This window comes from Bufo gargarizans, chromosome 2 (genome assembly GCF_014858855.1).
Source record: "Bufo gargarizans isolate SCDJY-AF-19 chromosome 2, ASM1485885v1, whole genome shotgun sequence".
In the NCBI taxonomy this organism is placed as follows: domain Eukaryota; kingdom Metazoa; phylum Chordata; class Amphibia; order Anura; family Bufonidae; genus Bufo; species Bufo gargarizans.
Genome location: NC_058081.1, coordinates 427,630,905 through 427,648,555, shown reverse-complemented (window position 1 = coordinate 427,648,555; position 17,651 = coordinate 427,630,905). Strand labels below are relative to the sequence as shown.

General features: G+C 42.4%; 1 protein-coding gene across 2 annotated transcripts in view; it reads right to left on the bottom strand.

Moving 5' to 3' along the window:
* LOC122928258 (RUN and FYVE domain-containing protein 1-like) overlaps nt 1-17,651 on the bottom strand; it is a 139,666-nt gene that overhangs the window by 16,995 nt on the left and 105,020 nt on the right. For both annotated transcript variants that reach the window (XM_044280916.1, XM_044280917.1), the window contains 2 exons: nt 13,302-13,431; nt 12,129-12,223 (listed from right to left, as the gene is read on the bottom strand). In XM_044280916.1, the coding sequence (XP_044136851.1) occupies nt 12,129-12,223; nt 13,302-13,431 (225 nt within the window). The remainder of the gene's footprint in view (nt 1-12,128; nt 12,224-13,301; nt 13,432-17,651) is intronic.

Genomic DNA, 17,651 nt, shown 5'->3' with positions numbered 1-17,651 from the left:
AAAGTGGACAACCTCTTTAACACAAGGTACCTAACAATGTATTGTCAATATTGCCTCCTTTGCTGGCTTCATTAACTTTTCCATCGCTTTATATACTTCTCATATCCAGGGGTTCCGACCACCCTACAGTCCAGCGGTGGTAGCCATGCTTGCACACCAAAATGCTTCTTCCCACAGTTGCCAGAGAGTCTGGTGCTTTTTCAAATAACATACAAGCATAGTCACTGCTGGATTGCAAGGTGGGCATAACGCCTGGATATGAGCAGTGTATAATGTGATGGAAAAGTGAATCAAGCCAGTAAAGAAGGCAATATGGACAATACATTAGTAAGTGCCTTGCATTAACTCTCTGTACATGATAAAGTGACAACCCTTTTATAGAGACTAAGGCTCTCACACAAGTGTTGCGGCCTCTTCATTCAGTGGGGAGTCAGACCCTGGGGAGATGTGATCAATATCCTGACACTGCAGGAACATCTATGAGGCAATTTGTAACTTTCCCAACTCCAATTATAGCATTTTTTTTTCTAATCTTCCTTTTGCACCAAATCAACATATTTTGATTAATGACAAAATGAGCAACATGAAGAAATACAGTTTATAAAGTTTGTTTGGTATAGTACCCATTCACTTTACACACTCTCTAACTCTAGATATGGTATGTCATGCCTGGACAAGTGGCACAGATAAGCAACTTTTGGGATCGATGGTGACACAGGGGTAAAGATTGATTAATCAAACCGCAACAGAATTCTAGTTTAATTTATGCCAAAAAACTAGAATACATGCTATGGACCACATTAAGGATGCGTCCACCTGACGGTGTGTATTTTGAAGTGCTGCAAAATGCAGATCCGCAAAATATACGAATGACATCCGTGTGTCGTCCATCCGTTTTTCTTGCGGACCCATTGTAACAATGCCTATTCTTGCGTGCAAAATAGACAAGTATAGGAAATGTTCAATGTTTTTTGCAGGGCTGCGGAATGGACATACAGATGCGGACAGCAAACTGTGCTGTCGCATTTTTTTCAGTCCTGTTGAAATGAATGGGTCCTCATCCAATCCGCAAAAAATGTGGATTGGATGTGGACCAAAAATACGGTCATGTGAATGTGGCCTTCACAAGCTGTTTAAATCATCATATTGGGCCTCAAACGCGCATGATGCATTTTTATTCCAGAGCCCTGTTCTATGTCCAGGCAAAAGATTAGGGCATGGCATAACAATAAGAGGGCTGGCTAGCTTGGATACACTGTGCAAAAGATATTTGGGCAATAAAATGGCATATATGTGTGGAAACACTGCAATTTACAATATGCACTGTCTGCTGCAACACATGTGAGGTCAAAATCTTTACCATCCTCTTGATAAATGCCTTGAGAGGTGTAGTGCAAAAGTCCAAAATAGGTTCACTTCTAGGGGTTCCATGTATTATTTCACCACAGAGCCTGTGCAATGGTCAGCACAAGCTGAGTAAATCACCACATTGGTGGATTCCACTGTAGTGGTACCTCGGTTTCTGCAAATGCATATTGGCAATCAAAATTGGCAAAATCTGCAATCCAAAAGCCAAATGGCTCTCCTTCACTTCTGAACCCTGCTGTGTGACAGCAGTTTACAACCACACATGGGGTATAGCTGAATTCAGGAGAAAATGTGCAACAAACTGTGGGGTATCTTTTCTCCTATTACCCCTTGTGACAATGAAACTTACTGAGCTAAAGCATTTCTCATTTGCATCCCTTTCCTACCAGAATTCCAGAGGAGCATGTATGGCCTAGAAGTCTCCTCACGCTGATTAAGGCACTCTCTCCCTAAGGAGAGATAGTACCCCCCTAACCCTGACAGGCCTCTCACCCAGTCAAGCCAGTGCTCTCTACTTTGCACTAATGAGGGGCAATCACCCCGAAACAGCTGTCTGCAGATGAGGTGCTGGCTTATTTAATATCCAAGTCATGTCTTAAGGCTTAGTTAAAGAGCTGAACATTGACTTATAGTATAACTGCCTTACATCTGGTGGCATTTAAGGCAGAGCTTGTTAAGAGCTAATTTGCAAACCAATGGACAATCTTGAAAAAATAAATAAATAAAAAAGTGTAAAAAAAGTTTTTAAAAATATATATAAAAGTTCTAATTCTTGACCAATAAAAAAAATACACTTAATTTCTATTTATCCACATTTCCCTTACCTTGTCCCAGGTCACTATCTCCACTGTTCCCCTCCTATAATGTAATTTCCATTCCCTAGTTTAGGCATGCTCAACCTGCGGCCCTCCAGCTGTTGTAGGCAGATAGCTGTAGGCTGTCCGGGAATTATGGGAGTTGTAGTTTTTCAACAGCTGGAAGGCCGCAGGTGGAGCATGCCTGCCCTAGTTTAAACACTTCATACTTCTAGCTATCTTCTCCCTCAATACATCTGCACTATAAGATAGAACCCGTTGCCACCAGAGATATTTGTACCCCTAATGATTGAGTCTCCCACTACCAGAACCTTTCTAGCCTGGCCTGCACTCGTTACAGAAACATAGAATGTGTCGGCAGATAAGAACCATTTGGCCCATCTAGTCTGCCCAATATAATAAAGACTATGAATAGCCCCTGGCCCTATCTTATATGAAAGATGGCCTTATGCCTATCCCATGCATGCTTAAACTCCTTCACTGTATTTGCAGCTACCACTTCTGCAGGAAGGCTATTCCATGCATCCAATACTCTCTCAGTAAAGTAATACTTCCTGATATTACTTTTAAACCTTTGCCCCTCTAATTTAAATCTATGTCCTCTTGTAGCAGTTTTTCTTCTTTTAAATATTCTCTCCTCTTTATGTATTTAAAAGTTTCTATCATATCCTCTCTGTCTCGTCTTTCTTCCAAGCTATACATGTTAAGTTCCTTTAATCTTTCCTGGTAAGTTTTATTCTGCAATCCATGTACTAGTTTAGTAGCTCTGAACTCTCTCCAAAGTATCAATATCCTTCTGGAGATATGGTCCCCAGTACTGCGCACAATACTCCAAATGAGGTCTCACTAGTGCTCTGTAGAGCGGCATGAGCACCTCCCTCTTTCTACTGGTAACTCATTTCCTGCTGCTCTATGACATTGTCTGCCTACCTTTAAGTCTTCTGAAATAATGACCCCTAAATCCCTTTCCTCAGATACTGAGGTTAGGACTGTATAACTGATTTTATATTCTGCTCTTGGGTTTTTACGTCCCAGGTGCATTATCTTGCACTTATCAACATTACATTTTAGTTGCCAGATTTTTGACCATTCCTCTAGTTTTCCTAAATCCTTTTCCATTTGGTGTATCCCCCCAGGAACATCAACCTTGTTACAAATCTTTGTGTCATCAGCAAAGAGACACACCTTACCATCGAGGCCTTCTGCAATTTCGCTGATAAAGATATTAAACAATATGGGTCCCAGAACAGATCCCCGAGGTACCCCACTGGTAACAAGACCATGGTCTGAATATACTCCAGTGGCTACAACCCTCTTGTTGTCTGTCCCTCAGCCACTGCCTAATCCATTCAACAATATGGGAGTCCAAGCACAAAGACTGCAATTTATTGATAAGCCTTCTATGTGGGACAGTATCAAAAGCCTTACTAAAGTCTAGATAAGCGAGGTCTACTGCACCTCCGCCATCTATTATTTTAGTCACCCAATCAAAAAAATCTATAAGATTAGTTTGACATTATCTCCCTGAAGTAAACCCATGCTGTTTTTCATCTTTCAATACATTGGATTTTAGATGTTCCGCAATCCTCTCCTTAAGTATGATTTCCATTAATTTCCCCACTATTGATGTCAGGCTTACTGGCCTATAGTTGCCCGATTCCTCCCTACTACTTTTTTTGTGACTGGGCACAACATTTGCTAATTTCCAATCTTTTGGGATAACTCCTGTTACCAGTGATTGGCTAAATAAATCTGTTAATGGTTTTGCTAGTTCACTGCTAAGCTCTTTTAATAGCTTTGGGTGTATCCCATCAGGCCCCTGTGACTTATTTGTATTAATTTTAGACAGCTGACTTAAAACCTCTTCCTCTGTAAAGACATGTGCATCAAAATATATATTAGTCTTCCTTCCTAACTGAGGTCCTTTTCCTTCATTTTCCTTTGCAAAAACTGAACAGAAGTATTCATTGAGGCAGTCAGCTAGTTCTTTATCTTCTTCCATATGCCTTCCTTCTTTTGTTTTTAATTTGGTAATTCCTTGTTTTAGTTTCCTTTTTTCATTTAGGTATCTGAAGAATGTCTTATCGCCTTTTTCCACTGACTGAGCTAATTTCTCTTCTGCTTGTGCTTTAGAAGCTCTTATAACTTGCTTGGCTTCTCTCTGCCTAATCTTATAAATTTGCCTGTCATCCTCGTTTTTTTTGTTGTTTTTTTTTTTATAATTACTAAATGCTATCTTTTAGTTTTTAATGATTTTGGTCACTTCTGCTTTCCACATTGGTCTCTTCCTTTTTTCGCTTTTACTGACAAGCCTAATGCAATTATCTGTTGCCTTCAATAGTGCCACTTTTAAGTACCGTATTTTTCGCCCCATAAGACGCACTCTCTGCCCCCCAAAAATGGGGGGAAAAAGCCCCTGCGTCTTATGGGGCGAATGCTGACAGTTTTACATCACAGGCTGCGATGTACGAGCGAGCGGGGAGGGACTGGGAGGAGGACCTGGGGGCCGGCAATAGCGGCGGGGTGGTTCAGTCACTGTACTATAGCCCCGTCGCTCCAGTGATGCATAATACAAATATAAAATGTTTTCTGTAGAATGCAGGCAGGCAAGCCAGACGGGCGGCAGCGTAACTCCCTGATGTCACGTGCCTGCGCCGCCTACTTTATTAATGAAGCAGGTGGCGCAGGCAAGTGACGTCAGTGAGTGACGCGCCGGCCGTCCAGCTTGCCTGCATTGTACAGAAGCTGTTAGGATGTACGGTAATATTAGGAGTGAGGGGGCATGTTTAATTACTTTTAATTGAATAAGACATTTAATATTTGTATACTGGAGCGCCAGGGGGGGGGGGGGGGATCTGTGGATGACAGTTTTATGGGCTGGGGGGTCTGTAGATGGCACATATATAACCGTACCATCCACAGATCCCCCTGTAACAGTGCCAGCCACAGATCCCCCCATAACAGTGTCCGTCATCCACAGATTTCCCCATAACAGTGTCCGTCATTCACAGATCCCCCCATAACAGTGCGTCATCCACAGATCCCCCCCATAACAGTGCGTCATTCACAGATCCCCCCAAACCCCATAACAGTGCGTCATCCACAGATCCCCCCCATAACAGTGCGTCATCCACAGATCCCCCCCATAACAGTGCGTCATCCACAGATCCCCCCATAACAGTGCCATCCACAGATCCCCAGTAATAGTGCCATCCACAGACCACCATTAGTTCCAAACCCTCCAAAAGCACACCTTTTGGTTCAAAAATTTTTTTTCTTCTTTTCCTCCCCAAAAACCTAGGTGCTTCTTATGGGCCGTTGTGTCTTATAGGGCAAAAAATACAGTAGTCCCATTTCTCCTGGACTCCATTGAAACTGTTTCAATCTGATAGGGATTCGTATACCTCTAATCTAATTTTAGAAAAGCCAGTTTTTCTAAAATATAAAACTTTTGTTTTTGTGTGGTGTGACTCAGTCACTGTACTTCTTGTAAACCACACTGACTGATGATCACTAGATCCCAAGCTTTCCCCTACAGTAATATCAGATACCAAATTCCCATTTGTGAATACTAAATCTAAAATGGCCTCCTTCCGGGTTGGCTCCTCCACTACTTGCTGTAGAGATAATCTCAATAGGGAATTTAGAATATCTATTCTGTGTACTCCTGTTCTATGTACTCCTGGCAGAACTAGCCATTTTGGTTTTCCAGTTTACATCAGGAAGATTAAAGTCTCCCATAATGATAACTTCCCCTTTCAATGTCATTCTAGTTATTTCCTCAATAATAGATCATCTAATTCTTTGATATGGCTAGGTGGTCTATAGATCACACCTACACGAGTTACCTTATGATTATCAAGCTGCAACGTAACCCAAACTGACTCTAAATTGGTCTCGCTAACTTGTATTAAATTAGATTTTATGCTATCTTTCACATACAGGGCCACCCCTCCCCCTTTCTTTCCTTCTCTGTCTTTCCTATATAGAGAGAACCCTGGTATTGTTATATCCCAGTCATTACTCCCATTGAACCATGTCTCAGTAACAGCCACTAAATCTATATTCTCAGATGCCATTATAGACTCAAGTTCATTGATCTTTTTCCCTAAACTGCGAGCATTTGTAGACAGGAGTCACTTGTCATTTCTTAACCTATGGGCTACTAGCATCTTCTGGCATTGTTCCGGGGGGCAGTCGGACTGCTGTATTATCACTCTTTTGCCCCCCTTTCTTAGTTTAAATGCTCCTTAGCAAATAATTTGAACTGTTCACTGAGGACATTCGTTCCCTTGCAAACCATCTTTCTTGTACAGTTCTTTTACATTCCAATGAGAGCTAACATGAGAAACAAAGCCAAACCCTTGGTTCAGACAGCATTCACCAAGCCAAACATTGAATTCCTTAATGCGCATCTTCCTGTCATGCTGAAGGTTATGCACAGGCAAAACTGCATAGAATGAAACAGTTGGTGCAACCTCCTGTATATCCTTACCAAGTGTGTGAAAAGCTTCCTTCACCTTTGAAACGTCATTGCAAGCCAGATAATTTGTCCCAAGATGGACAATAACATCCACCTCCTTTTCCTGCTTTGCTTGCCTAACAATATTAAGGATGCGTCGTCTGTCCCTGCTAGCAGTAGCACCAGGGAGACATCTCACAAAACCATTTTCCTCGAACTTCACACCTTATAATAGAATTGCCCACCAACAACTGCTTACTATCAGTCCTCACCTTATCCATTTTGTCTTTGGCTGCAGTCCTGCTTACTGGAGCGGACATTCCCTGGGCTGGCAAAGGAAGTGTCTTTCAATGGGGTGGAATTGTGAAAAAACACAATTCCACCACAGTTTTATGGGTTTTGTTTTTGTGGACTTCCCTATGCGGTAAAACTAACCTGCTACCTTAAAGGGGTTATCCGACTTAAATAAATCTATTCTAATTGCTTTTATTGTTGTCCATTGAAAGTTTATTAAAGTCACTTTCATAAGCTATCTATCACCATTTGTCCAGTTCAGTTCTGGGTCATGTGACCCCTGACGTCAGCAAGCCAGCTCTGGTGATAACGTCTCGTTTACAGGCTTCTCCCTGCTTGAGGGAGTGGCCAGGCTGTGTAAACGAAACGTCAGAGCTCTGGTGCCCTCCCCCCTCCAGCTCTTCTCACTGCCTCGGCTCTGCTCTGCTGATGACGTCAAGGTTACAGGCTTCTCCCTGCTTGAGGGAGTGGCCAGGCTGTGTAAACGAGACGTCAGAGCCTCTGGTGCCCTCCCCCCTCCAGCTCTCCTCACTGCCTTGGCTCTGGTATGCGATCTCTCATGCTCAATACATACCAGAGCCGAGGTGATCTCTTCTCAGGCAGAAGGGTATGTTTGACTGTTTGACCCTCCTGCATTCACTAGGGCTAGAGGTGGCATTTTGTAAACGTTCCCCTCTGCATCTGGGGATCGTTATTACAGCCCTGCCCCCCCCCCCTCCCCCACTAGTACACATTTAACACCCCCTGGGAAATATAAATAAATAATTGGCCATCATATTCATCATCATTATTCATCTATATAAAATCCTTATCTGCCACCAATATATGTATTTATCTAAGCAATATCCATATTGAATATATATTTGAATAATATAGATATTGCTTAGATACAGATAATGCTAATGATATTTTCACACTAGCGGCAGGACGTATCCGGATCCGCCCTGCCGCTATTTGCCCGTGCCGCTGGACCGATCCGTTATGGCAATTCATTTTTAGACGGATCCGCACCTGGATCCGGCTACAAATGCTGTCCGTTGTCACACTGATCGGCGGATCCAGCAGGCACGCAGCTCTGACGACGGAGCTGCCTTGCGGATCCGGCATTGCAAAACAACTAAAGGACGGATCCGTCCTTCCGGTCTGCGCATGAGCAGACCATGAAAACTGTGAAAAAGACTGACAGAGGGATCCGTCCATCCGCATGGCAAGCAGATAGACGGATCCATCCTTCCGGTCTGCGCATGCACAAACCGGGAATACTGTGAAAAAGACTGCCAGAGGGATCCGTCCATCCACATGGCAAGCAGATAGACGGATCCATCCTTCCGGTCTGCGCATGCACAAACCGGGAATACTGTGAAAAAGACTGACAGAGGGATCCGTCCATCCGCATGGCAAGCAGATAGACGGATCCATCCTTCCGGTCTGCGCATGCACAAACCGGGAATACTGTGAAAAAGACTGACAGAGGGATCCGTCCATCCGCATGACAAGCGGATAGACGGATCCATCCTTCCGGTCTGCACATGCACAAACCGGGAATACTGTGAAAAAGACTGACAGAGGGATCCGTCCATCCGCATGACAAGCGGATAGGCGGATCCGTTATTGCAATGCATTTCTAGACGGATCCGCACCTGGATCCGTCTACAAATGCTGTCAGTTGTCACACTGAGGCTACATTCACACTTGCATTCGGAGCGGATCCGTCTGATGTCTGCATAGACGGATCCGCTCCTATAATGCAAACGTTGGGATCCGTTCAGAACGGATCCGTTTGCATTATAGTTCAGAAAGAAAGTGTAAAAGTTAGTCAGATGGATCCGTCCAGACTTTACATTGAAAGTCAATGGGGGACGGATCCGTTTGAAAATGCACCATTGTGTCAACTTCAAACGGATCCGTCCCCATTGACTTACGTTGTAAGTCTGGACGGATCCGCTTGGCTCCGCACGGCCAGGCGGACACCCGAACGCTGAAAGCTGCGTTTGGATGTCCTCCTGCTGAGCGGAACGGAGACCAGCCATCTTGATGCATTCTGAGCGGATCCGCATCCACTCAGAATGCATTGGGGCTCTACGGATCCGTTCGGGGCCGCTTGTGATATCCTTCAAACGGAACCCACAAGCGGAACCCCGAACGCAAAGTAGCCTGATCGGCGGATCCAGCAGGCACGCAGCTCCGACAACGGAGCTGCCTTGCGGATCCGGCATTGCAAAACAACTGAAGGACGGATCTGTCCTTCCGGTCTGCGCATGCACAAACCGGGAATACTGTGAAAAAGACAGCCAGAGGGATCCGTCCATCCGCATGACAAGTGTGTATTTTTTATTTTTTTTTGCAAAGTGCAGAGCAGGGTGAAGGAAAGGTCAGGTTGTTCACGCCCAGAAATATTCATGAGGCAGAGCTCAGGCTTTGTTGTTATACGCCCCCTCAGCATGTACTTCAGCATGTAAACACAGCAATAACACAACCATGAAAAGGTGTAAGTATGGGTTTTAACTTGATGAAATCTAGCCTAACCAAATTATATGTATATCCTGATGGATTTTAAGTGTTTTTTTTTTTTTTTTATTAACTCGGATAACCCCTTTAATTCTCTGGGACAGTACAATTACAATAATACCACATTTATATACTTTTTCTTGTGTTTCAATACTGAAAATTAAATGAAAAATATATTTTTTTTCTTTGCATTGCCAAATTTTAACCCCCCATAACTTTTTTTTTAAATATATTTATGTCTATGATGCTGTAAGAAGGCTCATCTTTTGTGGGGTGATATTTTTTTGGCATGTGTATGACTTTTTGGTCACTTTATATTACATTTTTTGGCAGGAAAAGCGACAAAATAATGGAGAATTGGCCATTTAGATTTTTTTTTTTTAAGTTCACCATATCCATTACTGAATAGCAAATTTAGTATATGCCAAAGCACTGCTGCCACCTGTAAGCGTGCATTGAAATACCAGTAATAGGCCTTAAAGCCTTGTTAAAGCTTAGGCCTATTATCAGCAAGGAACGTCTTCCCGAATCTCAGCAAGTAGAAGGCATTCTGGCCCAGAGAGTGTATTGCTAATAGTCTTTGCACTCTCAAATGCTGTGGTCACATTTGATTACAGCATCTGAGATGTTAAATGCCATTCAACACAGCTTCTTGAACGGGTAATTTATTGGTCTTTTCTATTAGTCAACCCAGAACTGAATTGGTATTTAAAAAGATCGGTTTTGGGAATTTTCTTGTAATTTAGAAAAATTTATCCTAAATGTATAAACCTTCTAAAATGCTAAAAATGCTATCTGTAACAGGTTGCGGCGCAAAGGTTATTCCCCATTTCCGCCACTCACGCCAGGTCTAAAAAAGGGGGTGGATAAAAGAGCAGGCCTCATTTATCATTTTCTAAGCCTGTTTTAGGCGTATAAAATGGTCTAAATCTTCACCAGCAAGGGGCCTGGCATAATGCAAAGTCAGCCTAAGTTATGTAGAGGCCAGCGCTTCTACAAAACTTAGGTGGATGAACCGTCAGCGCAGGATGGAGCGTCTAAATCGCCGGTCTTCATAAATGTCCCCCCAAATGTTTAAAAATTATGGAAACAGAAAGTAGACATATATTAAATGTTAATGATTAATATTTGTGTGGTACTTTTATAAATAAATTAAAAAAAGTACAATGTGTCATGAAAAAGTGTGTCTCAAAATCACCTGGATAGGTAAATGCATAGACAAAGATGTTACCACATAAAGTGACAAGTTAGATTTGGAAAATGAGGAATGTGAAAAGTGTGTCCAGAAGGGGTTACAATCTTTAGCTGATCTTTTGACTGACAATAATGTAAACATATGTGGAGGGGGTTAGCATCCAGCCCTTTCCTGTTGTGCATGTAATCACCCGGTTTCCAGTCCCAGAAATCCAGACAAAGAGAAATAGATCACAGAATCGGAGATGAAAAATTCCATTAGCTGTTTATTTAAACAGGTGCATCCACAAGCACAGCTATGTTTCACTGGGAAAGGCGGTGTTTCCTGCCGCAACGGTGATCTGCTTTTAATGCACCTATTTAAAAAAAACAGCCAATATAATTTTTGAAAATACTCCGATCTGATACGGATGACCTATAATGAGATGATGCATCAATATCCAAGTTCTGGAAAATCTTTTATGGTATTAACCTTTGCCTGGCTCCTGCTGTGTGTCATTATCTGATCTTGAAATTTGCGTTGTTATTGTTCCTGCATTGTTCTTTAGATTCTTTGGCCGGTACCTATTTTATTCCTGAGCTCTGATCCTTATTTCCTTACTATACGCTCATCCTCTGGTTTGTTGCATCCTGTACATGGGTACTATTAACTAATAAGTGGGGTCTGTATGAATTTGGGAACTGTTTTGGTATGTAACCTTAAGTCTGTATACATTTGGGGTCTGTCCCCTGTAAAGATTTGTAGAATGAGGCTCTGTAATAATTCTGGGGTCTGTATTAAAGGGGTTGTGTCACTTCAGCAAATGGCATTGTCATGTAGAGAAAGTTAATACATGGCACTTACTAATGTATTGTGATTGTCCATATTACCTCCTTTGCTGGTTTGATGCATTCCCCATCACATTATATACTGCTTGTATGCAGGGATTACAATCACCCTGCAATCCAGTAGTAGTGGCCGTGCTTGCATACTATAGGAGAAGGCGGCGGCCTATGTGCATCCCTGCGCTTTCTTCTATTGTGTGCAAGCACAGTCACCTCTACTGGATTGCAGGCTGACTGTAAGCCATGGATATGAGTAGTGTATAATATGATGAAAAAATGAATCATGCCAGGAAAGGAGGCAATATGGATAATCACAATACATTAGTAAGTGCCTTGTATTAAATTTGTCTAAATGATAAAAACCATTAATTAAATTGAGACAACCCGCTTAAAAAAAGAGTTCTCCAGCCATGTGAAATTTATTTTTGAAAATTGATTATAATTCCACAAAAAACAGGCATACCTTTCTTAGCCCATTGTTCTCGCCACTAGGGGAGCTCTAGGAATCATTCATAGGTGTGGCTGGCTGAGGTGAAGCTTAGGGGCCATGAAAGGGACACTCGTGCATTATATTGTGTTTCTCAACTGGAATTATTTTCTTATGGGCAGCCAATATAGCCGTCTGAGTTTGAGAACCCTGCTGTAAAAGAAATAAAACTTACTGGCTTAGATGAATGCCCATTTCTTGCAGGGCCTGCTCTTGTTCTACACACAGCTTCTGCAATTGTGTTTTCTCTAGAAGCAACTTGTCAAAGTCCTGTCACAGGGAAAGTAATGACAAAGGGTTAAAATAGAAATGAACCATTACAAAATAAGTTATGGACTAAAAGAAGCCGAGGGGTAGATGGCTTTTAGCTGTTCCTGTTAGAGCAGACATGGCCTATCAATGCCCTACATATTGTAAATAGGCATTAATCTGCAGGTTATATATCTGGTAAGCAGCAACGTTGCCTGGTGTTAACAGCTCATCAACCTGGGTTTCAGAAGATGAAGAGAGACTGCTCGGCCAATTACTGGCTGCGGATCACCTCTAAAGGGCCAGTGATTGACTGACTGGGGCCTGTCTTGGAATTTCCAGCAAATGGCACCAAAACAGGAAGTAGAGAGCAATGGGCACCTGAGCAGTGCTGCAAAGGCAGTCGTTGGGGATCATGGAGGTGAGTATTGCTGCATTTTCATCTTTAAAGAGGACCTGTCACTACTCCTGACATGCCTATTTTAATAGCTCCATGCATTCCACATGTAGTAACAATTCTGGAGCCTCTATTCTTATGGCTCTATGTTGTGCCATTCCTTTATTATTTCTACTAGAAGTTATGAATGAATTGCCAGCAGTCTGTAGTAAGGCTGTCACGGCCAGAATCGCTGAGTAGCGGTAATCCCATAGAAATGATTGGACGGCCGCAGCAGTAGTAAGACATCCAGCCATGTTGGGATCACCGCTGCTCAGTGATCCTGGCTGCGACAGGTGTTGCCATGTAGCCCTTGTGTCCATGCACAGTCTGACAATGTCAGCACTGATTGGACAGAGTGAGTCTGCAGGTACACACCCCTCCAAATGGTTAACACCCCTCTGTACCCTTACTGCAGACTGCTAGCAATTCATTCATAACTTAAGGGATGGCACAAAATAGAGCCATAAGAATAGAGGCTCCAGAATTGTTATTACATGGGGAATGCATGAAGCTATTATAACAGACATGTCAGGAGCGGTGACAGGTCCTCTTTAACATTGTCTGACATTTTTTAAATGTCTGCTAGGAAAACCTGTAACGTCTTCAAATCACGCTCGCCTCCATCACTGGTGCCTGTATGATAGAACTTAGACACTTTACCTTTTTTAGTTCTGAATATTTCATGAGGTCATTTTGTAAGGATTTATTCATCTCCTTTTCTTTCAAAAGCTCTTCTTGAATAGTCCTCTGTTGTTCTCTCTCAGATTGTAGACTGTGCTCTAAATGGCAGCTATGTTGGAAATATGGAAATATAAATATATACTGAATTGTTAACATATATGGTGATACATTTAGTCTAAACCTGCTTTTTGAATATACTTACAGTAACAGGAAGGATAAATACATTGGGACTGATTTACTATTTGAAAACTGTGGTGGATACTGTGCTGTATTACGGCTACTGCATTTATTACTACTGCATCTACCTTTCCTGGGCTGGGCTCTCTTGGGGGACATATGTCAAAAATTAAGCAAAAAATGATAAAATCAAAATGCCCACATCAACTGAAAGTCGCCATTACCACCTCTTGGGGGACATGTAATGTATTAAATGTAAAAAAATATATTTTTAAAATAAATAAAGATGCCCAAACCAGCCAAAACACTCAACATTACTGCCTCTTTAGGGATGTATTATGTGCCAAAAATAAAATGTGAAAAATATAATAACATACAAATAACATTTTTTTAAAATGCCCACGCTCATATTATTTGTCAAAAAAATAAATAAGCAAAAATATATAATAAACTAAAAGATAAAAATACCCAAGCCAACCATAACAGTTGCCATAAAAGAGGAGCTATAATTTGACTCTTAAATATATTTTTTTTGCAGTGTTCTACAAATCAAACTAAAATGTAAAATAAATATTATAAAGAACCATGTGTCACATAAAAAATAAAAAGTTACATACATTAAAGGGTTTCTGTCACCCCAATTTTCTCTATTAAACATGCTGACATTATAGATGTGAAAATGTCACCTGAATTTAACTCTGCATTTCTTTTATTTATGTATGCCCCCGTTTTCGTGTAATTTTAACTTTTATTATATGCAAATGAGCCTCTAGGAGCGGGGGGGAGGGGGTTGCACCTGCTCCTAGAGGCTCAGTTCGCCCACCTCATTTCCACGCCCTTCCGTCTTGATTGACAGGGCCAGGCCAGCGTTCGTTCTCCTGCTGGCCCCGTCTGCTGTGTAAATCTCATGCTTGCGCCGTCCCATTCAGGATTCGGCGGAGGCGCAGTGATGTGAGTACCTTCATTCTTACAGTGTTCATTTTAGGATATGGTCAGATATCATAGTCAAGTATCAGAATAATGTCAGTGTGATACCTGACTCTGATATTTGACTCTGACATTTGAGTTTGACTTACACTCTTCATAGATCCAAAGATACAGGCAGCACTCCGCTGTCAGTGATGCGGTGCACGTGTCCAGGGAAGATCCGCACTAATTTGTATAGAAAGGACCGGCACTTGCTCTGGTAATAATTTTCAAGTGATTTTAATGGTCACATACAAATGGTGATGCGTTTCGGCTACTATGAGCCTTTGTTTGACAAAGGCTCATAGTAGCCGAAACGCGTCACCATTTGTATGTGACCATTAAAATCACTTGAAAATTATTACCAGAGCAAGTGCCGGTCCTTTCTATACAATTACACTCTTCATAGGTCAGGGTCAAAGTCAGAGTGAGTTATAGATCTACTGTGTATTTGTATGCTAAATCACACACCCAAAGAAAGTCTATAGCTGAGCTTCCAGCTCCGTCTCTGAAATGCTTTAAAGGGGTTCTGCACTTTTATTTAACTGATGATCTATCCTCTGGATAGATCATCAGCTTCTGATCAGCGGGGGTCCGACACCCGGGACCCCCGCCGATCAGCTGTTTGAGAAGGCAGCGGCGCTCCAGCAGCGCCGCGGCCTTCTCACTGTTTACCGTCGGGCCGCCCGCCCACTGACGTCACGACTTGTATCAACTACAGTGGGCGCGGCTAAGCTCCAGTCAAGTGAACAGAGCTTAGCCGCGCCCACTGTAGTTGATACAAGTCGTGAGGTCAGTGGGTGGGCGGCCCGGCGGTAAACAGTGAGAAGGCCGCGGCGCTGCTGGAGCGCCGCTGCCTTCTCAAACAGCTGATCGGCGGGGGTCCCGGGTGTCGGACCCCCGCTGATCAGAAGCTGATGATCTATCCAGAGGATAGATCATCAGTTAAATGAAGGTGCAGAACCCCTTTAAGCTCACATATTACAGTATTATATGAGTGCATAGCTCAGTGGTTAGGGTGCTGGTTTGTATTCTGGAGTTTTTGGGTTCAAGACCCTATAGAAACCTTAAAACGGCAAGTTAATGTTTTTAAACATTAGATAAGAAACAAATTCAAGTGATGTGTGACGCTGATATCTGACTTTCCTGCCTAGTCAGCGTCACAATGACTTTTAAGTTAATTGTACTTTTGATATGCTGAATCACATAGACAAGGAGGATCTCAAGCTAATATAAGGCAAGCATATATATCAGTGGTAAGATGGTTGCCTTATATGCAGTGTTCCTGAGTTCAAAACCCCTTTCAATCTTTAAAAAATATTTTTTAAAGTAATCCCTGGATAAAAGACAATTCAAGTGATGTGTTACCCTGATGCCTGACTTGTCAGCGTCACAATGACTTTTAGCTTTACTGTGCATTTGTCTGCTGAATCACATAGCTAGAGAAAAATCACTCATCAGTGATAGGAAGGCCTGTAGCTCACTGGTTGGGTGTCTGACTCTCATGCAGTATCCTATGGTTCAAAACTGACTAGTCAGGAAAGTCAGAAATCAGGGTCACACATCACTTGAATATTGTCTCTTATCTAGGGCTAAGGGTACTTTCACACTAGCGTCTTTTCCGGCATAGAGTTCAGTCCTAGGGGCTCTATACCGGAAAATAACTGATCAGTTTTATCCTAATACATTCTGAATGGAGAGCAAGCCGTTCAGGATGCATCAGGATGTCTTCAGTCTTTTTGAGGGCATCCATAATGAATTGCTGGGTCCAAGGTAAACAGCAGGCTGCGGTTTTATCTCCGGCCAAAAAAACAGAACACTTGCCTGAATGCCGGATCCGGCATTAAAAATACCGCAATCCCGGATCCGTCATTCCAGTCTGCGCATGAGCAGACCTTTAAAAATGTGAAGAAAAAAAATTTGAAACGGATCCGTTAGTCTGTATGACAAACGGACAGATGGATCCGTTCTTGCAATGAAGCATCCGGATCAGTCAACAAATGCTGTCCGTTTGTATGCAGATTGCCGGGGGCGATGGAACTGCTTGCCGGATCACTCTGCCGCAAGTGTGAAAGTACCCTTAATAAAATATTTTCGAAGACATCAATGAGGTTTTGAACCCAGGGATACTGCATATAAGGGCAACCATCTTATCACTAAGGCTACTTTCACACTCTGGTTTGGTGCGGATCCGTCATGGATCTGCACAGACTGATCCGTTCAGATAATACAATCATCTGCATCCGTTCAGAGCGGATCCGTTTGTATTATCTTTAATATAGCCAAGATGGATCCGTCTTGAACACCATTGAAAGTCAATAGAGGACGGATTTGTTTTCTATTGTGCCAGATTGTGTCATAGAAAACAGATCTGTCCCCATTGACTTACATTGTGTGCCAGAACGGATCTGTTTGGGTCAGTTTCGTCAGACAGACACCAAAACGCTGCAGAATGGAGACGGAACGGATGCAAACTGGTGCATTCTGAGCAGATCCTTTTCCATTCAGAATGCATTAGGGCAAAACTGATCCGTTTTGGACCGCTTGTGAGAGCCCTGAACGGATCTCACAAACGGAAAGCCAAAACGCCAGTGTGAAAGTAGCCTTAGCTATAGGCTTGCCTTATATCAGCCTGAGATTCTCCTTATCTATGCGATTCAGCATATGAAAAGTACAATGAATTAAAAAATCATTGTGATGCTGACTTTGACTAGGCAGGAAAGTCAGATATCAGCGTCACACATCACTTGAATTTGTCTCTTATCTATGTTTAAAATATCAACTTGCCATTTTAAGGTTTCTATTGGGTCTTGAACCCAAAAACTCCAGAATACAAACCAGCACCCTAACCACTGAGCTATGCACTCCTCTAATACTGTAATATGTGAGCTTAAAGCATTTCAGAGACAGAGCTGGAAGCTCAGCTATAGACTTTGGATGTGTGATTTAGCATACCAATACACAGTATATCTATAACTCATGCTACCTTTGACCCTGACGTATGAAGAGCGCAAGTCAAACTCAGATGTCAGAGTCAAATATGAAAGTCAGGTGTCAGAGTCAGGTATCACCCTGACAAGTTGGTGTATGTCATTTCTCTTTAAAGATTAGCTGAAACTGAAATCGTGTATTTGTTAGCAATACACTACCATGTGGGGGCGCTGTGTGGGGAGCTCAAATGAGGCT